General features: G+C 40.5%; 1 protein-coding gene across 2 annotated transcripts in view; it reads right to left on the bottom strand.

Annotated features, from left to right (window-relative positions):
* The window catches only part of ALX4 (ALX homeobox 4), a 107,722-nt gene that overhangs the window by 38,241 nt on the left and 42,491 nt on the right, over positions 1-26,990 (bottom strand). For both annotated transcript variants that reach the window (XM_089523503.1, XM_089523502.1), the window contains one exon: positions 8,989-9,299. In XM_089523503.1, the coding sequence (XP_089379629.1) occupies positions 8,989-9,299 (311 nt within the window). The remainder of the gene's footprint in view (positions 1-8,988; positions 9,300-26,990) is intronic.

Raw genomic sequence — 26,990 nt, forward strand, 5'->3', positions numbered from 1 at the left:
GGAATGGGAAATTGGAGCCTGGGATGAGAGAGCTGAATAACTTGAGCTTGTTTTCATTTCATGTTTAATTTCCTGCAGGCTTAGCTCAGCCTTTCCGCTTCTTCCAACAGCCTCCCAGGGTTTTATGGGAGAAAAGGGATCAAGATATATTACTTCTTGCTTTGCTCTCTCCTCACCAAAACTTTTCTTCTTCTTCATTTTCTTCACCCAGGCGGCAATTTTGCTACAGCAAAGTTTGACATTTCCACCTTGCTTTCAGAGACCCTGCCACATCACAGGGTCTCTGTTGGAAAAGATTTCCATTAACAACAGTGTTCTCTGGGGATGAGTGAAGGTTTCTTGGCACTCAGCACAGAAGGAGGAGGGAAGCGAGCAAGCGAAGCGACAGGCTGCCAAAGAGAAACAACCAATTGGGGGAAACAACTATGAGCCATGCTGTCTGAATAAGCCTGCAGCAAAAGACAGGCAGGAGAGAGACTGAAATGCTTCTCAGTATCTATATCCTTTTATCTATATACAAACCTATAGTGATTTGGACACAGGCAGCTGATTTATGCTGAGTCAGACCACTGCACAATTTAGTCCAGAATTGTTTATACCAGGGACCTTCTGCGCTACTCAGTTATAATGCTATCACTCCATTCTAGCTGCCATGCCAACATCCTATGGAATCTTGGGGTTTGTCATAGGAAGAAGGACTTGAATCCTCAGCTAAAGAGCTCAGCAAACTACAAACCCCAGCCATGGAAGCAGCCATGACAGTTAAAGTATAATGTAATGCTATACAGTGGGCTCTTGGTATCACCTGAGGTTTGGTTCCAGGTTCCCCTATGGATTCCAAAATTTGTGGATGCTCAAGTCCGATGACATAATACAATAGTGTCCATTATATAAAATGGCAAAATCAAGGTTTGCTTTTCTGGAATTTTCTTTTTTAAATATGAATGGTTTAAATGCAAGTCAATACTTGGTGGGAGAGAAGGTTAAATTAGATAATAAACAGTTTGTAACATGTCCATATGTAATCCTGTGATGTCTTTTTTTGGTCATTGTGAAGTCGGCATTCTCTTCCACCCTATGTCATGACCAAACTAATCCTTCCCAGAAGTCACTGCAATAGCCCTCTTGAAAATCCATCCCTTGGCTTGTGGAGAGTGTAGTGGATCAGTGAAGCATGTGGCTATGTCCCACAACTAGACACAGGCCACTGACACATCCACCAAGACAGTGGAAGACATCATCATTTTGTGTCTACCTACTGGGAATAGCTAGATGCTTCTCTGATGTCCCTCCTCACTCCAACAGCCACAAAACAGCTGTTCAAGGGGGCTATCACAGCAAAAACAAGAGTCCTGGGCATGATGAGCAGGGAGCTATACTGAAGTTCTCCCTGAAGAATATGCTAGGGAATGTTGGGCAATGCAGGGTCTTGGCCACATTATGTAAATAAGATGCTGGTATAAACATTTGGAAGAATGCATTAAAATGTGAAAGAAATTCATGCAAAAGGGCCCCCACAAACCTTTGAAACTTGACAAAAATTTCAAAAATATAGCTGGGATTTGGAGAAATGCAAAGAAACTGAGATTAAGGAATGTTTCCCTCCCTCTCATTAATGGATGTGCATGGCAACTGCCATTTTAGCTGAGTGCTCAAGATACAGAAGCAGATCAGAACTTGATTAGTTGAATTAAGCATTCATGATGTAGCAGAACCAATGATGGCAGCAAACCTGGATTTGCCACTGATTGCAAACTTGACAGAGAGGATGGAGGTACAGTCAAATCCTTTCTTGTCAATGACTATGCTCAGGTAAAACATGTTTGGTCACTAACTCATTACATTATTAGATACACACCTATCTCAGATGCATACCTAGAAATGTAAAGCAGCTCACAGACATGTATATAGCTTTGGCTCATGCATATGGATGGGGGACACCTGACTTGAAAGCAGTACATGTGGAAAAATCTAGGGGTCTCTATAGACTGCAAGCTAAACATGAGTCAACAGGATGATGCAGTAGCCCAAAAAAGCCAATGCAATTCTAGGCTACATCAACAGGAACACAGTGTCAAGTTCAATGGAAATAGTAGTGCCAATCTATTCTCCTTTGGGCAGAACTCATTTGGAATACTGTATACATATTGTAATTGCTATTTTTATGTTTTTTCTATCAGGTATTATGTTATGTTTATATGTAATTTGCTTAATATTGTTTTGATGTGGACCTGTGCTGAGGGGTTGGGGAAAGGATTTTCTATGAACCTTGTTTGACTTGTAAAGTTCTTATGTTTTCCTATTGATTGTGACTGTATTGATATTGCTTATTGTTATTGTCTGCTTTATATGGTCGGGGAGCTGGGAAGGGATTAGTTTGTTTTTTATTGTATTTTTATACTTCCACTGTTGTTAGCCATTTGGATTCCTCGTTGATTGGGTGGGATACAAATAAATTATTTATTATTATTATTTATTATACAGTTCAGGGCACCACAGTTCAAAAAGGATACTGACAAGCTAGAATGTATCCATCAAAAGGTGACCAAAATAATTAAAGGTTTGGAAACCAAGCCTTATGAGAAACAACGTAGGGAATTGGGTATGTTTAGCTAGGAGAAGAGAAGATTGAGAGATGACATTACAGCTATCTTTTAATATCTGGATGCCATGTAAAAGATGGAGCCAGATTATGTTCTGTTGCTGCAGAGACTACTACAAGAAAAGATATTCTACCTATACATTATAATAATTTTTTATAGTAAGAACTGATTGAGAGTGGAATAAACTGCCTCGGAGAGTGGTAGATTCTCCTTAATTGGAGGTCTTTAAAAAGAAGTGGGGTGGGATTTTTCTTCTTTTTTGTGTGTTTTCTTGTATGACAGGGGATAACTAGATGGCCCTTGTGATCCCTTCCAACTCTACATTTCTATGACTCTATGATTTACCACTCTGGATCCTAAGCTGTAGCCACTGAACACCGCACACCGCCCATGCCTTGTGCCTGGCCAAGAGCAAACAGTTCACAGAAGCATCTGGCCATGTCCCCATAGTAAGGTGAAAACCAATTACATCATCTATGGAGGTCACTGAAAGTCACAGTGACTGATGTAATCATTTTGTGTCTGGGCATGAGAGCATAGCCAGATGCTTCTGCTCTTCTACAGGCACCAAATGGCCATGGGCAGTTGTAGTTACCAGTTGTATAGTAGGTCTGAAGGGGGCTTTTGGTCACTGCGAGGACAGAAGGAAACACCAAGTATAACATACGTTTGCAGTAAAAATAACAAAATTAGCATCTGTTACTATGTACACAACCAGCCACAGATACCCCTCACAGTAGAATATTTTTTTTAAATGGTAGAAAAAATAATTTTGGGGCCTGTATTTCCCAGAATCTCCCAAACAATTCTTCTAACCATTGTGAAAACCCAAGAAGGAATGGATTGGTGCTATAGGGAGCTGTTTCAACCCCAGAAGGCTCCAGCATGCTTGCAACTACCTTCCATCACCTTCCACATCCTAGATCAGTGGTTCCCAAACTTTGGTCCTCCCGCTGTTTTAGACTTCAGCACCCAGAATTCCTGATTGTTAGAGAAACAGTCTAGGATTCTGAGAGTTCAAGTCCAAAATACCTGGATGACCAAAGTTTGGGAAACACTGTCCTAGATGATAATTTGTGGGCCCTTGGGATTCTGGGGTCATAGAATCATAGAATCATAGAATCGTAGAGTTGGAAGAGACCACTAGGGCCATCCAGTCCAACCCCCTGCCATGCAGGAAATCCAAATCAAAGCATCCCTGACAGATGGCCATCCAGCCTCTGTTTAAAGACCTCCAAGGAAGGAGACTCTATTACCCTCCGAGGGTCCTGGACTTTGGTTTAGTTTCCAGACCTATGTGCATGACAGATTGGCAGTGAAATTTTCTTTTCTGCAATAGCAAGAAACATTATTGTTATTTGGGGAGCCTCCCACAGAGAAAGGTCCTGAAGGTGCAGAAAATGGAGACAGACGAACTGCTTTATTAACATCACAAGGCAAATAGTCTTCATATGTCAATATGGTTTTCATGCCAGTTGGCAGAAATGTTTTTGCCAATAGTGTCAAAAATCTGTTCAGGAGGGCTTTAAACTGAGTTACGTAGGGGAGGGGGACAATATTTTGGAAAGCAGGAGTACATCAAGGGCTGAAGATACTGGTCAAAGTGTTATAGAGGGAACAAGGCAAATAATGCAAGGACCCAACAGTGGGAGGGAAAAAATTTTTACACTGGCAGCTAGTGGGGAGGACCCATGGTCTTCGATGTGTTTACACTAATGCACAGAGCATAGGAAATAAACAAGATGAACTTGAACTCCTAGAAAAACAAAGCAAATACAATATAATAGGCATCACTGAAACCTGATGGGATGAGCCTTATTATTCGAATGTAGAAATAGAGAGGTATAACCTTTTAAGAGAAACAGGCCAAACAGGAAAGGAGGAGGAATAGCACTATATGTCAGGGACATTTACACCAGTGAAGAGATCCAGGACTTAAATCCTGGAAGCCAGGTGGAGAACATCTGGGTAAAAATTAAAGGGGAGGAAAACAACAGGGATGTTATGGTGGGAGTCTACTACAGACCTCCAAGTCAGACTGAGGAATTGGATAATGCCTTTCTAGAACAATTGACCACACACTCAGGAAGGAGAGATGTAGTAGTGATGGGTGACTTCAACTATCTTGAAATTTGCTGGAAATAGGGTTGCCATAATTGTCCACTATTACCAGGGACAAAATGTAGGACAAATTCGAGACCAAACTGTAGGACAACTACAGGACAAAACTCAGCCCAAAATGTAGGACATTTAAGGCCCTCCATTTTCTTAAATGTCCCACATTTTGGGCTGAGTTTTGTCCTGCAGTTGTCCTACAGTTTGGTCTAGAATTTGGTCTAGACATTTTGTTTGGTCTAGACATACAGTTTGGTCTAGACATTTTGTCCCTGGTAATAGTGGACAATTATGGCAACCCTGGCTGGAAATAAAACTCATCCAAAACTTTAAGGTCTTGCAAATTCCTCGCTTGCCTCGAAGACAATTTCATTGTCCAGATGATGGAAGAAGCAACAAAAGAATCAGCTGTTTTAGATCTGATTCTAACCAACAGGGATGACTTGGTTAATGGGTGGCAAGTGGTGGGATCCTTAGGTGAGAGTGAACATGTTCTCTCAGAGTTTGTTATACAGTGGAAAGGAGAAGCCAGGCATAGTCAGACATACATTCTAGACTTTAAGAGAGTGGATTTCAATAAACCTAGGGAAATAATGGGGATGACTCCATGGTCAGGAATACTAAAAAGAAAAGAGAGTTCAGTGTGAATGGGAGTTTCTCAAAAGGGAGATACTAAAGGCACAATTTCAAACAGTTCCAATGAGGAGGAAAAATGGGAGGTGTTTCAAAACAAACCAAACAAACAAGCTTCATTTATATACCGCTTCATACCACCTAAGCAGTGTCTAAGCGGTTTACAACTGTAAGCTAATTTGCCCCCAACAATCTGGGTACTCATTTTAATGACCTCAGAAGGATGCAAGCCTGAGTCAAGCTTGAGCCCTTTTTCTGGTCATGAACTCGCAACCTTGTGGTTTTGAGTGAGTGGCTGCAGTACAGGCATTTAACCACTGCGCCACCAGGGCTCCTCCTCAAGAAACCAGGATGGATGGATGAATAAACAGCTTTCAACTGAGCTAAGTTTTAAATAGAACATGTACAAGAAATGGAAAAAGGGGGACATCACCAAAGAGGAATTCAAACAAATATCCAGCATGTGTAGGGATAAAGTTAGAAAAGCAAAAGTGCACAATGAGCTCAGGCTTGCTAGAGAGGTTAAGAACAATAAAAAGGGCTTTTGGGGGATTATATCCATAGCAAAAGGAAGAAGAAGGAAATGGTAGGACCACTGTGTAGAGAAGTTGGTAGAATGCTGAAAGGGGACAGAGAAAAGGCAGAATTACTCAATACCTTCTTTGCTTCAGTCTTCTCAGAAAAGGAAAAGGGTGCTCAACCTGAGGAAAATGGAGCAGAGGACAGAACAGGGGAAATGCAGCACAGAATAAGTAAAGAGGTAGTATAGGAATACCTGTTTAATCTAAATGAATTTAAGTCTCCAGGACCAGATGAACTACATCCAAGGGTATTAAAAGAACTGGGAAATATAATCTCGGAACCCTTAGCAATAATCTTTGAGAACTCCTGGAGAAGTCCCAGCAGACTGGAGGAGGGCAAACGTTGTCCCCATCTTCAAAAAGGGAAAAAAAAGAGGACCCCAACAATTATTGTCTAGTTAGTCTGACATCAATACAAGGAATTATTCTAGAGCAGCTCATTAAACAGAAAGTCTGTGAACATTTAGAAGGGAATGCCATAATCACAAAAAGTCAACATCAGTTTCAGAGAGACAAGTCATGCCAGACTAATCTGACATCTTTTTTTAAAAAATAAAACTACCAGCTTGGTAGATGAAGGGAATAGTGTGGATAAAGCATATATTGATTTCAGTATGGCCTTTGACAAGGTTCTCCATGATATTCTTGCAAACAAGCTAATAAAATGTGGGATAGAGAATGCAACTATTAAATGGATTTGTAATTGGTTGACTGGCCAAACCCAAAGGGTGCTCAACAATGGCTCCTCTTCATCCTGGAAAGAACTGACCAGTGGGGTGCCACAGGGCTCTGTCCTGGGGCCAGTGCTATTAAACATCTTTATCAATGACTTGGATAACAGAATTGGGGGCATGTTTATCAAATTTGCAAATGACAACAAATTAGGAGGAATAGCTAATATCCCAGAGGAGAGGATCAAAATTTAAAATGACCTGAATAGATTAGAAAGCTGGGCCAAAGCTAAGAAAATGAATTTCAGCATGGAGAAATGTAAGGCACTGCACTTATGGTGGAAAAATGAAATGCATAGATATAGGATGGGGGACACCTGGCTTAACAAGACTAGGAGTCCTAGTAAACCACAAGTTGGACATGAGTCAACAATGTCATGCAGCAGTTAAAAATCCAATGTGATTTTAGGCTGCATGAATAGAAGTATAGTGTCTAGATCAAAGTAAGTAACAGTGCCACTCGGTTCTACTTTGGTCAGGCCTCACCTGGAATACTCTGTCCAGTTCTGGGCACCACAGTTCAAAAAGGATGTCCAAAGAAGGGGGACCAAAATGGAGAAAGGTCTGTAAACCATGCCCTATGAGGAGAGACTGAGTAAGCTGGGTGTGTTTAGCCTGGAGAAGAGAAAGTTATGAGATGATATGATAGCCCTATTTGAAGAGATGTTATATTGAGGATGCAGCAAGCTTGTTTTCTGTTGCTTCAGTGAATAGGACCCGGAACAATGGATGCAAGCAAGCTACAGGAAAAGAAGTTCAACCTAAACATTAGGAAAAACTTCCTGACAGTAAGAGCTGTTTGACAGTGGAACACACTCCATCGGAGTGTAGTGGAGTCTCCTTCTTTGGAGGTCTTTAATCAGAGGCTGGATGGCCATCTGTCGGGGTGCTTTGATTCTGTGTTCCTGCATGGCAGGGAGTTGGACTGGATGGCCCTTGTGGTCTCTTCCAATGCTATGATTCTGTGATTCTATCACACCAGCTGTGGAGACTAACATACTAGGCAACCAAACAAGTGAACAATTCTGTTATCTGGAAAGATGCCAAGGAACAAGAAACATTTCCTCTCAAATCAAAAAGTCAACAGTTTTCAGCAACTCACAAAATTATTATGGCACTCTAAGTGGGCTCTTCTATTCAGGTGCCTGGTTTTTATTAAGGTGCCTTACTATCACATGTTAAACCAGAGAGATTCAGAGGCAGAATCAAGCAACACTGAATGGTGTTTTATCAGTCCCATCAAACTGGCTTTGTGACTGGATCTTGGACAATTTTTTTTAGTTGTCAACAGAAGAGAAAATGTAAGAGGAGCAAGCTAGCTTGATCTAGCTAGATCTCTCATTATCTTTCAGCTCTGTGGCTCATCTGATTTTGGTGATGAGTGGGAGATGCTTGTGAAGCAATAGTTACACCAGACCATAGTATAAAATGGTTAGTGCCAGAATGACAGTTAGGAAGCCCAAATTCAAGTACCCTCTGAGTCATGAAACTCACTGATTCTGCTTGGACCAGTCACTCTGTCTTGGCCTGACTTGCTTCACAGAGTGGTTATGAGGATAAAGTGAAGTGGAGATTTACATCTATGCTGTCTTTTGAGCTCATTGGAGGAAAAGCAGGCAAATATAAATAAAGACATACATAATAAATTAAGTTGGTTTGGTGATTTCTCGGAAGGACAATAAAAGAGATGTTGCTGAGGTGCATGGAATCTGGTTGACGATTTGGTCACAGGTTGCCTTCTGTCCTGCTTAATGTATATGGCAAAGATGCTGTGGCCATCCAGATGTTGTTTAATTGCAGCTCCCAGCATTCTTTTCCACTGGTTATGCTGACTAAGGCTTCTGGAATTGGTAGTTCTGCAATACTGAGAGGGCTCCATAGTACCTATCCTCAATCTAAAGGAAGCTGGTGGGATAGACTATCCAGAGGTTTCCACAATCAGTATTATTTTGACACCATCTCTTTTCCTTTTTTTTCCACTAGCCCTGGGAGAGGAATCCAATTGTTTACCGGCCACACAGATTGTGGTAAGGAGAATAAAACTGACCCCAGACAAATGGAAAGGAAGTTGCTATATGGTTCATATGAAAGCAGATGTAACACCAGGAATGAAAATCATGTGACCTCCAGATGTTGCTGGACTGCAGCTCTTGTCTATCCTAGATAGTATAGCTAGGGATAGGGGATCATGGGAGTCACAGTCCCCCCACTGCTATGGTACACTGCCATACAGGGGCAGATACAATAGCAGCAATAAGTGTAGAAACAGAAGCCCATATGTCTGCCTGTTTCCTCTGAAACATCTCCCAAAGCTTCTGCCCTTACCTGTACTCGTGCCTCAGTGAGATCTGTCCTCATGGCTAGCTGCTCTCTGGCATAGACATCTGGGTAATGGGTCTTCTGAAAGACCTTTTCCAGCTCTTCCAGCTGATAGCTGGTGAAGGTGGTGCGGTTTCGTCTTTTCTTGCCTTTGTTGCTCTCTGAATCAGTCTTGTCCATTGGGCTGGGAAGATCGTTGCTTGCTCTCTCTTGAGATACCTTCACTCCAGTCTCTTTCACATTGAGGTAACTGCCATCCATTCCAGCAGGATCTGAGCCTGGCTGTAGCTCTGTCTCTCCCAAGGAACTCTCTTTAGCTGTGTATATGGGGGTGGGAGTGAGAAAGGGAGCAGAAAAGGAGAGAAAGAAAACATCAGGCTGTGGGTAAATGAATTAGTCTGAGCTGGATTTACACCACTGTGGAAAGGAGGGAAAACCACATAAATACATATAGGGAACGAGATGGGCTGATAAGGATTTAGGAAGAAGAGGGTGAGTCAAAAGGAGGGAAGGAAGCATGGAACTTTACGAAAGGATAAAGACAAGGCCTTTTGGCTTAGGCCATATACGAAAGGTGGAAGGAAGCAGCTGGAGACCAATAAAATAAATAAAGGGATTCTGTTTTAATGACTTAAGGGAGATTAGCATTAGACTCCATGCCGGCAGGGATGTGAATTTGTCTTGCTAGTTCTGCTGTGATTTCCTGTACTGAACCAGATGACTTCACAGTGCATAACAGACGATAAGGGGGATATCATACATATCTTATAGGCTTTCACAGAGTGTTCCATTGATTACATAATATTAAACTAAAAGCAGTTGTTGAATTGAAAGTTGTGAAGTGACAGCTGGCAGGCTTCTGAATCGTGTGTCCTCGATTATAAAACAGGCATCCTATATTTAATTATATAAAGGTAATCAAATTACACGGTGCTGTCTTATTTATTCATGTGCTATGAGGGTATGTGAAGAAGAAAGAAACCCAGAATTCTAAGGATAGAAAAGAAACTTTTAGTGACCAGGCATGAAAATACACATTGAAGCACAACAAAAATGAATACATCAATCTGACCTGAAAGCACTAGTGCAAACAGATGACTGTCTTACAGCACAATCCATAATTCCATCTGATAAGAATATCTCAATTAATTTAATAGGACTTACTACAAGGCAAATGGATACAGAATTATAGCTGTACAGGTGGAAGGCCATCTTTAACCAGTATTACATTGTTTTTGACTATATCTGGTCCAATTCAAAAAATACACAGTTTAACATTACATATCCTGAAAAAAAGGGAGCTGTAACAAAATGTTTCAGTAAATACAGGTGAGCCTGTGTATCCATGGATTCCTTATCCATGGCTTGAAAATATATATTAGCTTACAGTTGTAAACTGCTTAGAGACTGCTTAGGCGGTATGAAGTGGTATATAAATGAAGCTGCTATTCCAAAAAGCAAACCTTGATTTTGTCATTTTATATACAGGACATAATTTTACTACATCACTGTATTTAATGGAGTTGGAAGATTTTTGCATTCCCCCCCCTTAGTTAGATAGGGAATTCCTCCATGCAAACTCCCCTCTCTCTCATTCAAACTAACCATGTGACTTATGTCACTCCCCCTTTGTGACTAACTGACATTTTCGCTCAAAGATTTTAATCTGAGCAGTTGTGTTTCTATCTTCCTGCTCTCTCAACTTTTTTTGGAAAGATGGTGACATAAATATTTATTTTTACCTGAACCATTCACTAGATTAGGATATAGCCTTTTATGTAAATATAGATTAAAGCCATTAGTAAACATAGGAAAGCATAGTTAGACAAGAGCATATTTCTGCTACACTGCTGTTTTGAAGCTAGACACTAACAGGCTTTGCTTTGATATTTTGATATTTAAATATTTTTGTTTCCTTAAAAAGGCTGAAGCCTTTGGAAACTTAAATTACCTTCCAAATGGGACTCGAGCATTCACAGATTTTGGTATCCATGGAGGGCCCCAGAACTAAACCCCAACATATACATACAAACACACTTTTCAAAATAGTTCTCTCATCTGGAGACTCCTCGCTCTTATCCTGAGGACTGGAGAAGAATGTTCATGCCTGAGAGTCAGACCTGGCTCTGAGTTCTGGGAAGCTTGTTCCTGGGTGTCTTGGTAATGCTAACTTGGTAATGCTAAATCTTATGTTAATGCCGTATACCAAATCAAGACCGGAATCCCATCATTAGTCCCAATGAGAGCTAAGATCATCAGTAAGACTTACTGATGTTTCAATTCACCAATCAACAGTTGTTTCAGTGAGTCCATTTTAGTTGGCATTAACCACTAAGGAGCCATTCAGACTACCTTTGGATTAAAAGCGGGAAGTTCATATTGGCCCTGATTCTTTAACACCTGAATTTGCACACCCGTTGAGGGGCAAATGCCCCTTGGCGCGGGTCTTTTGAAAGCGGAGTTTTACCTGTATTTTTTGAGAAAAACCAGGTCCCGGCAAATGTAAACTTGGCCTCGGTCATGATTGGGTCAAGTTCAGGGGAGGGATTAGGTCAGAGGAGGACAGAGGGCAGAACATGCCTCCCCTCTCGCAAGCAGCTCTCTCTCTCTCTCTCTCGGAATTTTTATTTTTGACCGACTATGTGAATAGTTCTACAGGTTGATGCATATACATATTGATAGAATGTGTCTGCTTGTGCTACATTTCCCTTTCTGCTTGCTGCCGACACGGCACCTCACTTTGCAAGAGACTTTTTTTAAAAAAAATTGTGTGTGTAATATGTGAATGCTACAATGTGAATGTTACAAAAATTTCCCTTTCAATTTAGCAAATTGATACAATATGTGAATGCCTTTGCTACATAGTGGGTTGTTTGCACTTTAAATCTAGTTTCTGCCTCTGTGTGATAAACTCCTAATAGTGAGAGACCAGTTGATTCTCTGCCAGTACAGTCGGCCCTTCTTATACACGGATTTGTTATACACGGATTCAAGCATACACGGTTTGAAAATGTTAAAAAAAAAGTATAAATTTCCAGTATCAAACCTTGATTTTCCATTTATTATTAGGGACACCATTTTGCTTTGTCATTATATCTAATGGGACTTGAGCATACACGGATTTTGTTATACACGGGGGATCTTGGAACCAAACCCCAGCGTATAACAAGGGTCCACTGTACTCCTAATCCTTTACACTCCTGATAGTTCTCCTTTTTAAATACACTCTGGATTCCTGCCTCCTGCTCCAGAAGGGCTACAATTATTTTGTATTCAATTAACTTGGCAGGAAGTCATTCTGACTTGGCAGGAAACCATTTAGTCATCCTGGCTTCAAGAGGGAGTTCAAGCTTGATCTGCTCTAGAACCAAATTGTTTGTTTTCGTGGCCATCCATGGTATTCTCAGCACTCCTCTCCAGAACCACATCTCAAATGAGTGGATTTTCCTTCTATTGGTTTTCTTCACTGTTCAGCTCTCACATCTGTACAGAATGATGGGGAATACAATGGCTTGAACAATCCTCACTTTAGTGTTCACAGTTATATCTTTGCACTTAGGATCTTGTCCAGTTCTTTCATAGCTGCCCTTCCCAATTCTATTCTTCTTCTAAATTCTTGACTGCAGACACCATTCTGGTCTATATTTGATCCAAGGTATGGGAATTCTTTGACAACTTCAATTTTCTCATTATCTAGGATGAATTCTTGTAGATTTTCCATGGTCTCTATTTTTGTTTTCTTAATGTTCATCATTAAGCCTATCTTGGCACTTTCCCCCTTTACCTTCTTCAGTAACTGCTCTTTGGTCTTTGTTGGTTTCTGCTATTATTATGGGGTCATCTGCTTATCTTAGGTTGTTGTTCCTTCCTCCAATCTTCACTCCTCCTGCCTTGAATCTAATCCTGCTCTGCATGTGATATTTTCTGCATGCAGGTTGAATAAGTAGGGTGATAGGATGCACCCTTGCCTGACTGCTTTTCTGACTGGGAACCATTCTGTCTCTCCATATTCAGTTTTGATGCCATTTGTCCTCAGTATAGCTTACACATCAGGACAAAATGTAGTGGCACTCCCCTTTCTTTCAGCACATTCCACAGCTTTTTGTGATCTATGCAGTCAAAGGCTTTGCTGTAGTGAATAAAACACATGTAGATGTTCATTTGGAATTCTTTGGTGCACTCCATTATCCATTGTGTATTTGCAATGTGTTTCCTAGTGCTTCTTCCTTTCCTGAATCCAGCTTGCATCTCTGGGATTTCTCACTCCATATATGGTAGGAGTCTTTGCTGAAGAATTTTAAGCATGACTTTACTTACATGGGAAATTAGTGCAATGGTCCTGTAGTTACTGTAATCTTTTGTGTCTCCTTTTTTGTGACTTGGAATATATATTGATCATTTCCAGTCCGTGGGCCACAGCTTTGTTTTTGCCCACTCACACCACATGACTGCCAGCATATCACATTTGCAATGGAACAAAATGATTGCATCAGAAGCAACATCCAGACAGCAGTGATATTGGAGACATTAATGGTGTTATCCCATTAATGGCTCTAATATCAAAAAATATGCAATCCAATAATGACTGAAATGCAGTGCAACAATGAGAGAGTCATAATACTGTATGATAAGAAAAAAAAACATTGAACTAAACCTGTGCAATAGTGCAACAAATCTATTGTGTAATAAAGCCCATAAATTATTTCCCACTGATGTTGTAAAACCTCCAATCTGGTAACTATTATATCAACATTTTCCAAATCCATATCCTTCTTTATGGCCCTCCTTAATTTGTCACGCCAACTAAGCCATTAATTGTTCAATGGGACTTACGAGAAGACTCCATGTGAACTTGGAGCCACAGGCCTTGTCTCTTCAGAGCTGGCAGCTAAAAGCAAAAAGAACAATAGCTGGAGAGGAGGTTGATTGCCATCTGCCAACTTTTATTCACATAGCTTTCATGTCTGCTCACTTGTTTTTTCCAATAGAGGAGGGAGCTCATTGTGTATAAAAGAATTATTGCAAAAAGGAAGAAAATGCATGTGCACACATCACATGAAGAGGGAAAAATAATTATTGGACTGATCAAACTTGATTGGCTGCAGAACAAACTAGAGAAAGAAAACAAGCCAAGAGCTTTCAACAAATGTTGATTTCTACTGCCTGCAAGCAAATAATCCTAGACAATAGATTTACACTTATGCAAGCTGTCATGACTGGTCTTGGGGACTGCTATCAACTAAGTAACCTCCACCAGATCTTTGGTTTTATTATAGGATGTAAAGTGGTTGAGGGCTAGTAACATGGTGATGAATTATGTATAAAATACCCTGAAGGCAAACTGGTATTGGTAGGCCTGTGATTCATTTAATATCAGGTACAGCTTTGTAGACAACTGCTGTCCCTTGCAGCCCCTTGCAAGAGGTATTTTTGGGTCATAATCAGGTCATAGTTTCATTACTGATTAGAGGCTGTTTTCTGGTGTGCATGCTGCAGAGAGGCTGCTTTCTGGTGTGCATGTTGGAGACACAGTTTGGGGATAATGCAAGAACTTTATTAGTTTTGCTATTTCTGCTCTGTGTATGTCATATCAGAAATCATGTACATCTTGCTCTTCAAGGAAGCGAGAATTGTGAAGGAATTATTCCATTTTATTCTTACTACACTCATTTGAGGCAAGTTAGCCAAGACACAGCGTCTAGCCCCAAACCATCTATATGGAATATCATGGAAGAACTCACAGGAACATCACCCTCTTGCTATGAGGAACCTCACCCCTATGTGCTTCCACCCCCAGAGCTGAGACCCAAGCCAGGCTGTATCTGAAATGGGCAAAAAGATTGCCTCCTTCCCCTACCTGTGTGCCTGCTCTCATTATCCTGGATCCTCTTGCTAGTTCCAACTAGACCCATTGAATCTATGAGATTCACTTTTATGTTGACTCACCACTTAGCAATTGATCATCAATGGCAGTCACTCAAGTCCTTCCCTCACCTAATCAATGCACTTTTCCTACTCCTGGCAATGTCAGTGGCAGCATTTTAAAGGTGGAGCTGAGGTCCTAAGCAAGGACTGAACTGGACAGGGATGGAGATAGTGGTGCGAAGAGAGTCAGCAAAAAGACAGGCAGTGATGGCTAAGTGGGCAGCAGGTATAAAGTCTCAAGATAGGGCTGACCCTGTTCTTTTTAGTCCTCATAAGCCTGACAATTGTGATGAATTACAAGTGCAAACAGAAACAGCACATGAGGCATGCTTTTTCTTTGCACAATCTGGCCAAAGAAAAATCTCATTCATTTCCATGGAAAGAGAAGCATTGCTCAAATTCTTTATATAAAACTGACAGCACTTGAGGCAGCTTCAGCTTTTAGGCAGTTTATGTAACAAACATGAGTTGTACAAATATTTGTACAACCACTTAGGAATAAGCTCCGTTTTGTTGTAATAAAGAATATTATGAAAGTAAAAATAATGATAATACTTGGCACTGCATCTGAAGAAGAAGGTTTATATAAAAAAAAAGTGCATGCAAAAATAAAAACTAGCTAGAATAAAGGTGCTGCCACATTTCTTTCTTCTTTTTCTCCTCCTTCCTTCCTCCTTTATAAAAATAATGAGTTCTCTATGACCAAAGTCCTGTCAGATAGCTGTTCCCTAGCTATGAAATGTTTTTTAGAATGAAAGAATGAAAAAGAAACTAATTCCTTAAGGATGGACAAGAAGGATAATTTGCCAAAGCTATACTGACAGCTCCACATAAAACATTACAAAATCAGAAATCCAAGAATACTGTTAATATCAATATTGGATATCAATCAAGATCTCCTAATACTGCCAGCTCATGAAAAGATACTTTATACTAGACTACAATAAGAGATTGAATTTCAAACAGTTTGGCACCCTTTTCATGAGTTTTATAGAGAATATGGCCCTGAGCACATGACAATAGGAGCATACCACATGGCACAAATTAAGATTTACTATCTTGTTTTTCTCATTTCTTGGGATCCGTTTTTTTTTTTAAGATTCTTTCCTCTCCTCCTCCTTCTCTATAAACAAATTGTATTAAGTTAAATCAAACAACAGTACTGTAAAATGCAAAGACAGGATCTGATGCATTGGCACAGTAGGATGGTAGAGGTGGCTATAATAGCTGTTTAATTGTATTTGAAAACTCATCAACTGCCAAATTAAAACATTAAATTGGGGAAGAAAGATGTTATAATGAGCAGCATCACCATAGGTTTGCTCACACCCTTCTCAAGAGTTTTCTTCACAATGAGATAGCAAGGAACATTTGCATGTTTGAAGTTTATTTTTTAAAAGAAGTTTCTCTTGGAAAGGACTGACCTACTCCAGAACTTGCCAGCTATTTACCAATATAGATTAATGGTGGGTTCCCCCCAGCACCATATCCTTCTCCTCTCCCTCTGTTTTGCATGGCCATGTTAGTCCAGCTGCCAGGCTTGTCATAGCCTCCAGTGGGAATGGAGCAAGTTAGGTTCTCAGCAGAGCAGTTCTCAATCCTTGGTCCTCCCAAGTATTTTGGACTTCAGCTCTGAGAAACCTCACTCACCTTCAAAAACAGTCAGGCATTCTGGGACCTGGAGTCCAAAATATCTTGAAGACCAAAATTTGAGAAGCACTGGGCTAAATGTCCATCTCAAAGTTCAGGCCATGCTGCATCATGGTTCAAATAAAGCCAGCTTGGAGCAAAATTAATTGCTAAGGCTAAACACTCACTCTTGGGATACTGATGTGCTTCTTAAAGTACAAGGCAGGGAAGGAGTGACAAAACCTGTTGTTGAGAAGCTGCTAATGACAAAGGCCAATATGCTTTAAGTGATGTACTTATGCTGGTGTTGTGCCTTTTGAGATACTGTCCAAGGGCCTTGTCCTGACTGTGATTGTGCAAGCAGAATCCTGCCAGTGTAATCCTTTTACCGTTGGCCTGCCCCACCTATGGGGATTAGGTGCCAGGCCCCACCCCCAAACACAGATACAAAAAACCTCAGGATCTCAAATCCTATTATTGTCAATGGAGGTGTGGGAAATCAGAACAGAGACTGCAGTTGAGAAATAAAAAGAAGACTAGGTAGGGCCTGAGACAGATGAATGGAAAGCGCTGTCGTCAGGCCGAAACTAGGATTCAGGAGCGTGCAGCATCCACACACTCCCGAATTCTAGTGCATAGTGGCGGCACCATCATGGCAGCCACCTGCCCACATGGGAGCTGCTATGATGATGCAAGCGTAGCGCAGCATCTGCACATTGTGGCGTAGCGCTTGCATCATGGATGTGCCACAGTGTGCTAATGGCGGCACCCGCACCCGCCAAAAACCCCCGCTTTTAGTAGATTCTTTTTGGTGCAGAGGGAGCCCACATGGTTTGGTTGCTGCAGGCTCCCTTGGGAGCAAAATGGGCAGACTCCAGGTCCAGACCACCCTTTTGGGTCGAGCCCCTAGGAATGAAAAGAGCAGCAATGAAAAAACTAGAAAAGATCCTAAAAAATAAAGATATACAACTGAGCCCCAAAGTTAGAACCATCCAATTCATTGTATTTCCTATCACCATGTACAGATGTGCGAGTTGGGCAGTGAAGAAGGCAGATAAAAAGAAAATCAGCTCCTTTGAGATGTGGTGCTGGGAAGAGTGCTAAGAACACCATGGACAGCCAAAAACACAAACAAATGGGTCCTTGAACAGATCAAGCCTGAACTTTCCCTGGAAGCCAAAATGATCAAATTGAGGCTTTCACACTTTGGCCACATTATGAGAAAGCATGACTCATGGTAGTAGAATGAGAGGAAGACAACATGCCAGATGGATAGACTCAATGAGGGAGCCCATGGGCATTAAACGGCAGGATCTAAGCAGAGCAGTGGAGGATAGAGTGTCTTAGAGATGTCTCATCCACAGGGATTGCCATGAGTCAGGGATGACTTAAGGGTAGTTAACAACAGTTTTTGAGAACTGAAACAAGAGATGAGAGATTAAACAACATAGGACAAATGATCTCCATAACTGTTGAGGAGTATGAAGGTGGGTCAGCTCTGGTTAGTACTTGCATGGGAGACCACCAAAGAATACCAGGTGACATAGGCTATATCTCAGAGGAAGTTACTTGCAAAACCACCTGTGAGCATTCCTTGCTTAAGAAAACCCTATGAAATTCATGGGATCACCATATGCCAATGGGTGACTTGAAGACACGAGCATACCACCCATGGTGGTTCAGGTTTGGCAAAACATAACAAAAATCAATCAGACCACTGCTGGAGTCTACAACAACTACACTGACTGAGGTGGGGAAAAACCACCTACTTGGGATTTTAATTGATCTCTGTTGTAATCGAAGGCACTATGGGATGGTTTGGTCTTGGGTAAACAAGACCCACTAGCTTTACAAAAAACATGCTCTTCAGTCTATCTCTATAAGAGTGTGCTTCCTTTTCTTCTTTTCCTTCTGCCACTTGTCTTTATTTTATGTACAGGCCAAGCATCCCTTATATGGAAATCAAAAATGTTTCAAAATCCAGTGACATCTTTGCTTTCTGGTGGTTCAATGTACACAAACTTTGTTTCATGCACAAAATGATTTTAAAATAGTGTATATAAAATTACCTTCAAGCTATGTGTATAAGATGTATATGAAACATAAATGAATTTCATATGTAGACTTGAACCCCATCTCAAAGCTGTCTCATTATTTCAAAATCTGAAAAAAATCCAAAATCACCTCTGGTTCCAAGCAGATAAGGGATGCTAAACCTGTATATTATGATGGCTGTATTGCTTTTCCAATTCAGGATCACCTTTTTCTTCCCTCGTTTAGGATGGGGGACACCTGGCTGAATGAGACTATGTCTGAAAGGGATCTGGGAGTCCAAGTAGACGACAAGTTGAACATGAGTCAACAGTGCGATGCGGCAGCTAACAAGGCCAATGCGATTTTAGGCTGCATCAATAGAAGTACAGTGTCTAGATCAAGGGAAGTAATAGTGCCACTATATTCTGCTCTGGTCAGGCCCCACCTGGAATATTGTGTCCAGTTCTGGGCGCCACAATTCAAAAAGGACATTGAGAAACTGGAGTGTGTCCAAAAGAGGTTGACTAAAATGGTGAAGTATCTGGAAACCATGCCCTATGAGGAATGATTTAGGGAGCTGGGGATGTTTAGCCTGGAGAAGAGAGGTGATTTTATAGCCCTGTTTAAAAATTTGAAGCGATATCATATTGAGGAGGGAGCAAGTTTGTTTTCTGCTGCTCCAGAGAACAGGACCCGGAACAATGGATGCAAGCTACAGGAAGAGAGATTCCACCTCAACATTAGGAGAAACCTCCTGACAGTAAGGGCTGTTCGACAGTGGAACACACTCCCTCAGAGAGTGGTGGAGTCTCCTTCCCTGGAGATCTTTAAACAGAGGCTGGATGGTCATCTGTCGCATATGCTTTGCTTGAGATTTCAGGCATGGCAGGGGGTTGGACTGGCTGGCCCTTGTAGTCTCTTCCAAATCTATGATTCTGCAAAGTGTATAAAACTTAATTTAAAAACAAAAGACCTGTTCCCCAGAGAGGTAGAAACTCTACAATTTTTTGTTTTAAAATATAGATCAATACAAATGCATGTATGTTCAGATTGTCTTTGGGGAGGATGTCATTACAGAGGCTATTGTTATATGAGGCCCTAAACTGTTCACACTGGCTGCCATTAAGCCATTCATTTTCTTTGACAGACTAACCTACTTTTGTGATTACTGTGAGGATAAAAGTGAACGAAGTATGCTTTCCTGGAGGAAAGGTATGATTAAAATGTAATGCATTCTGTGAAACTGAAGGGGGAGCAAAAGGACTCAAGTTTACTAGGTTAACCTCTTCTGAAAGGCTATAATACTATAATCAGAGGGCCATCACCAAAAAGATCTTCTCCATGCAATCTACCTTATTTTCTTTGGAGGAAAGACTTTGACCAGAGTTTATGAAGACAATATTCTGGTTTAGGTAGCTAGACATATGGGAGAAGTTTGTATTTCAAACTTCTTGGCCTTTTGGCTAAGATCGTGTGTGTGTGTGTGTGTGTGTGTGTCTTTCAAGTAACTTGGCTACAAGCCATTCAGTGTCTTAAAGCCTAATACCAGCACATAAAATTCATCCCAAAATGGATTTGGAACCAAAACCACTAATGAGGCACAGAAATAATATGGTCAAATCTGGTGATCCTATTTTGGATCAGCCGTAGTTTTTTAACTCTTTCAGATGGTCTGGAAACAAATGAACACAGCTTCTGAACTTTTCAGAAATCTGCCTTTAAGGGAACCACTTTGAAGTTAGCTGTATTTTGAGGGGTGGGAGAGAAAATGACCCCTGTTATTTTGACATCTGAAGGGAAACAAAGGGGTTTTTTTTGAAAATCCAATTGTTGTGAATAGAGGCGGCAGCAAAAAACAACAACATTAAAGTATGCTACATAGAGTTCAAAAGAGAAGCCATGGTGTATGTTCTTATGGGATTAAAGAAATTGCCAGGAGCAGATCTTTATGAGGATATATCATAACATGTGGAAGCATCTGGAAAGTGTGAACTACTAGATCTCTTCAGCTGGCTAATAAAACTTTCATCGTATGTACACAGTTGCCATTGACGCTGGTAGCTCATTGATGTAACGTGGCTGTAGTGCAGCTCTTTCTATGTATGAGTGCTTTCTTCAATGGTCATTTTTTCATTATTCATGTCTCTCCTAAAGCACCTGTTTTAAAGGGTGCATGAGGCTTTGATTTCTGAGGATACAGAAGGTTAAGATATTCTGGCCTTCATCCAGTGAAAGAAAGTTGTGATAAAGTCCTGTTGGAACCAATATGACTTTATGAGTCATAACGAAGTTGGTTCCATGGTTTTCAACACAAACCTGGGCACAGTGAACTTTCTGGAATAAGGTACATATGGCAAGCCAAACATTATATGTTTAAATTGCAAGCAGCATTGCTAGAAGAGCCTTAATCAAATCCTCCCTTTTAAAAGCAAATGCACCCAAAAGTACCTGGTTTGTGTCTTTCAAATGAGGTGTGACATTTAAAATGGAAGAGGGGAAGACCATAGAGAAGGACATAGAGGAGACAGTGAACAAGAGTTAAGCTTTTACCATTCCTTTAACATATAGCCCTTGTTTCCTAGAGAATGGAATGCAAAGAATTGAGCAGGGAGGAGGTTTTGGTGAGCATGTGTCTTGTGTCTGTGCAGTCACCTCCATCAGCCAGATGCTGTTAAAACTTTGTCTTAGAGTCTGACTGCTATGCTGATCTTTAGAGATAAAAGTAGGCATGATTTTTTTTCTTTTAAATTAATTTATGCTAGAATAGAAATAGGTAAGCCATTTAAGTTCTATGGAATTCTTCATCAGGCTGAACAGGAAGGGAACAAAGTGAAACCATTTTTCAATGTAGACAGTGGATTATTTCCACAAAAGGCCATGGATGGGTTTGGAGAGGATACTTTTTGGATGATTCGTCTTGTGGCCATGATGGCAGGGTATTCTGGGATTGTAATCCAAAAAGTATAGAATCATAGAATCATAAAGTTGGAAGAGACCACAAGGGCCATTCAGTCCAACCTCCTGCCATGCAGGAAATCTAAATCAAAGCATCCCTGACAGATGGCCATCCAGCCTCTGCTTAAAGACCTCCAAGGAAGGAGACTCCACTACACTCCAAGGGAGTGTGTTCCACTGTCGAACAGCCCTTACTGTTGGGAAGTTCCTCTTAATGTTGAATCTCTCTTGCGGAAAACATCAGTGTTAAAAATATATGGGTTAAATGGGTCTAGCGTGTGTCCCCCCCCCTTTTCAAATCACTTCAGTGAATTGATTCAAGTGGGAACCAGGGTGATTTGAACTAGTTCAAACTGATTTGTGATCCAGTTTAAAAGGTAGTGGGAATCAGGCCCTGGAGAGACAGAAAAAGCCCTCCCTTTGAGGATCTTAAAACTCTGGCAGGTTTGTGGAGGGAGATTATGATCTCTCAGATAGTCTGGATCCTAGCCGTATAGTGCTTTATGGGTCATAACCAACACTTTGAACTGTTCCTGGAAACAAACTAGAATGTAGTGAACTCCCTATTTCAACAAGGGAGTTATATGTTCCCTGTAACTAGTCCCACTCAGCAATTTGGTGCAACATTTTGGATTACTGCCTCCAAAGGCAGCCCCAGAAAGAGTGTATTATAGTAATCCAAACAAGGTATAATCAAATCATGGGTCACTGTAGCCACATCTGATCTCTCTTGGAATGGGCACAACTTAGGCATACCTTTGAAGTGTCCTATGTATTTTTATTTTAAGCCAAGGAGAGAGGGAGCAGAAAGGTAGATGATTTGCAGCGACACATGCAAGTCAACTGGCTAAAAGCAATTCTTTTATACTGACTATGAAGGGAAAAGTTTTTAATTTTGTTTCTTTCCTCTAGGAAAATCTAAAGTTTGCTGTTGTCATAGTTTTAGGTCTACTGCTGATTGGCTTCGTCAACTGCCTTCACAGATGTTGTGCCAGTGATATGTATGAAATTATCAAGTAACCAAAAATAATTGTGAACATAGAAACTGACTCTTAACTATTGCCATGTACATCCACTAGGTGGCAATTTACATGAAAATGTAATAAATAATAATGTGTTTTTCTGAAGCTATGACAACAACCTTATGCGCATTTATTTAAGAGTACAGGCCACTGAACTTATTAGGTGAGTAAATACTCTTTGTCCTACACTTTCCACTTCACAGGTAGAAATAGAGACATGTTTGTTATAACATTCTTATTGATATACAGAGTCTGAGCACTTGGGGAAATTACTTTTCAGGGACATAACTGCTAGGAGATTCAGGGAGTTTTGGTTAAAAAAAGGAACTTTTCTAAGTAGCTTATCAGATCTGCTCCTGAGTCTCCCCACACTCACTATAGCCTTCTGCATTTTGTATTCATTTGGACTTCCCAGGAGGAGAATGAAGGACTAGCAAGAGAGGCCCTTTAACATCTTTGCCCCCCCCCCCCTCCAGCCCCGATCAACTCAGAATGAGCAGTGGCCCATAAAGCCTGGGGAGATAAGAAGAACATTATTTTGTTGCTAATTTTTAGTCTCCCCCTTTTTCAGGGTGTTAGACTGTAATCTTTTAATTGTAACCTCTTAACTGTAATCTTGTAACGTGCTATGTTTTATTTGTTTTACTATTTCATTGTTTTTTGGCATTTGCCTTGTTATTTTTTGAATGAGGGGTTGGAAATGGGGATTTCCTGTAATAATTACTGATTTGAGTGTAATCCTTTGTGTTATCCTTTGTCATTATTGAATTGTTATGAAACGATGATGATGATGATGATGATGATGATGATGATGATTATTTGCTATGTATTGCTATATTGTTTTATTATTTTCATGTTTATTGTTATTGCTTTGTATTATTCCCACTGTTGTAAGCCGCCCAGATTCCCAGTGATTGCATGGGATATAAATAAATCCTATTATTATTATTATTATTATTATTATTATTTATATTGCAATAAGTCTTAAATGCCATGAGACACATTGTTCTTTCATATGAAGTTACACTGTGGGTGGGTAGATGAGTGATGGTGGTAGAGGTGATTCGGAACATAATTGCCCTACAATATGTTTTTCACTGTTTTAGATACATCTTAGAGCCACAGTGTGTAAAATAGCAGGATCTGTACTTGACATTACATGTTTACATGGTGGATCATCAAAGACTGGAGATGTGTCAGCTTAAGACAAACACCCTCATCTGTGAAATTCAAGCGGTCAGACTTCTGAGTAGTGTTAGCTTCTAGAATATCCATGGAGAAGATAGATCATTAATGGAGAATGGCTCTAGCAAGTTACCTACACACACACTAACAAACATTGAACAAGAACTTGCAGTTTAAAAGCATCTGGGTAGACATGCTGGAAGAGACTGGTCTTTAGTGCTGTTTTAAAGTGTGACAGTGCAACCAGCTGTCAAGTCATTCCACAGTCTGAGGGCAGCTGAAAACATGTAATCTGGGTAAAACTTGCCAGTCTAGTCATAGCTGATTGAAGTAAGTGTCCCCCAGAGGACCTGAATGCATGGGGTAGGTTATACAGGAGAAAATGGTGCCATAGGGAACCTGGACCCAACCAGGTGGTGCTTTAAAGGTAATAACCAACACTTTCTGCCTTGCCTGGAAACTAAATGGCAGCCAGTGGAATGATTTTAATATAGGTATAATAATGAAGGAATTGGTATTCTTTGCCTAAGAAAACTCTATGAAATTCATGGGTTGTTCTAAATCGACAGGTGATTTGAAGGCACATACACATATATTGTGATCACTCCTAGAAGTACCAGTGATCAACCTGGCTGCCATGTTTCGAACTAACTGAAGTTTCTGAACCTGGTACAGAGGTAGTCTACATTGCAGACATCCAGCCTTGTGGTTTCCAGCATGAACTGTATAGCAGTGGTCTCCTGTTCATCCATCCAGAATGTGTTCTAACATCTTTAGACCCTCCAGCTCCAGGAAGTAAAGCAGCAGGCGTAACAGATGAAGCTGATAGTGGGCACTCCTATCCATCACATATTTACCATGGTTTTCTTATCTCACATTTATCATGTAACACCAGGCAAATCATAATGCATTTGAGATATTAATTTCCATGTTCAGAAAATACTAGACATCAGCAATGGACTTTATCTTATGGAAAACAATCTAAAATAGATGCTTTAATGGAAAAAAAATATTCCTTTACATTTTGTGCATGTATGCTTTTACCTTTCAAACCTTCTACATTATGGCTTTGAGTAGAGGGGAGACAGCACACTTTACAATAGGATTAAAACTACTCAGTTTATCCAAAATTTTAGATCGTAAGATATTTAAAATGTTTAGAACAGAGAATAAGAACTTTACCCATGGTATTTCTCCCATCCCATCTCTTCCTCAATCATTCTGGGACACATAATTGCTCTGTCCAATGCTGAGAGCCTACACTTTTGCTGGTGTAGTCACATCACCTCCCTCTACTGCACTGGCAGCAAACATCCTGGGTCATTTTTAGGGCTTGGAGAAGTTACATTTTGCACAACTCCTCCTACAATTTCCCAGCAATATCACCAAGGGCCATGGAAGATGGCATACCCTCCAACATTTCACAGACGAAAACTGGGATATGTGTGGCCAAGTAACAGAGTGTAAAGATAGCAAAAGTAATTAATAAGGAAGAATATTTAAGACAGAAGAAATTGAAGCAGTTTGCTTTGTCTATGTCTGCTGGGAAGAGTGAGATTCTGCCCCCTCTTGTCCTATCCCTCCAATGAATTGAATTTAAACTGAAGTAAACTGAGAACAAAGGGGGAGCGTGGGAGGAGAAGAGAAAAACTGAGACATTTTAAAAGCAGCTGAAAAAGTGGGACTGCAGATGATTAACTGGGATTTGCCCATGACAAACTATTGCAATTAGAGGGTGTGAGGTAGAGATTCTGGAAAGTGGTAATCGAAAAAAGTAACTTTTCCAGGCTCTGGTTACTGAATGATGTCATCTGTACATCTGAGTCCAGTGTTGCTGTTGTTGTTGTTGTTGTTATCCTGCCTTTGCATTTTACAATCCTGTGCAATTTACACAATTTTTAAAGCTCCAGGTCCTCCTGCAAAAAACCATTCATAGTTTAGGACTGCAGTATATATATATATATATTTTTAAAAAGCCTGATTCATTGTATTAAGGTGGAGCTGTATCATCAGTTTTCAAAAACGTTTCTGCCCTCTTCTTGTTTCCATAGCATCCCTAACTTAAGACCATCACATCACCTGCAAAATTACAGCCTCACTGGAATGTCTTCAGACACCTCCTCCCACATGACAGCTCAGGATACCATGCAGACATCACAGCTGCCAAAACAGTACTCAGGGAGACCAGTAAACCAATGTACACAAATATAGACACTGCAAATTGAATGCCAAGCTAAATACAAAAACTACCACAAGCACAAAACACAAACACAAAAACTACCACAAACACTATTCTGCACATAAAGAAGTGATTAAATAGGTACTGCAATAAATAGGTCACTAAATAGGTACTGAGAAGCAAAGAGCAATGATTGAAAATTAAATCAAGACACTTATTGTAATATGAATAGTAAGGGGAAAGATTCATACACTGTGTGTAAATCCAAATTGCAGACAGGAGTAATTAAAAATTTCTATCCAAGGTTAAAAGACAAACCTGTAACTAGTCTGAACAACATAATTGTAGGTGAGTATAGCATTTATAGGTGAAAACAGTTTGCTGCTATCCCTGGTCTAGGAAAATTGGGCCAGATCAAGGCAGTCCAGCAAGGATATATTACACAAGATTACAGTGTATTTATTTACCAAGCTCATATTCCATCCATTTCCCTGGAAAGGAACTCCAAGCAGTGACTGAGCTAACAATATTAGACAACCCAAATAAGCAACAATAGGTTTATAATGATAGCAATTAGAATGAACTAAAACCTTTAAAAGCCACATTTTTAATATTCCATCTAAAACAGGTTAGTGTCAGGACTTCACGAATCTCTCTTGGCAATCAATTCCACAAAGAAGGTGAAAGAACCTAAAGGCTCTACATCCTTATGACTGCATGCTTAACTTCTTGAAGCCAGGGGATCTGAAGTAGTGAGTCTGGGGATCAGTGGAGTTTGTGAGGGAAGAAGTTGACTTGAGGTGATCAGATCACAAGCAAGTTAGGGCTCTAAAGGGTAACACTAACACCTTGAATTAGAAAGAACTGTTTGACAGTGGAGTCATTTTCTTTGGAGGTCTTTAAACAGAGGCTGGATGGCCATCTGTCGGGGATGCTTTGACTGTGATTTCCTGCATGGCAGGGGGTTGGACTGGATGGCCCTTGTGGTCTCTTCCAACTCTATGATTCTACAATTCCTCCCAATGAGCCTTGTCCCACACACACAATCTCTTCATCATTTTAAAGGGACACAGGCAAAC

Source organism: Sceloporus occidentalis, unplaced genomic scaffold, assembly GCF_023333645.1.
Source record: "Sceloporus occidentalis isolate IW3139 unplaced genomic scaffold, rSceOcc1.0.p SCAF_4, whole genome shotgun sequence".
Lineage (NCBI taxonomy): Eukaryota > Metazoa > Chordata > Lepidosauria > Squamata > Phrynosomatidae > Sceloporus > Sceloporus occidentalis.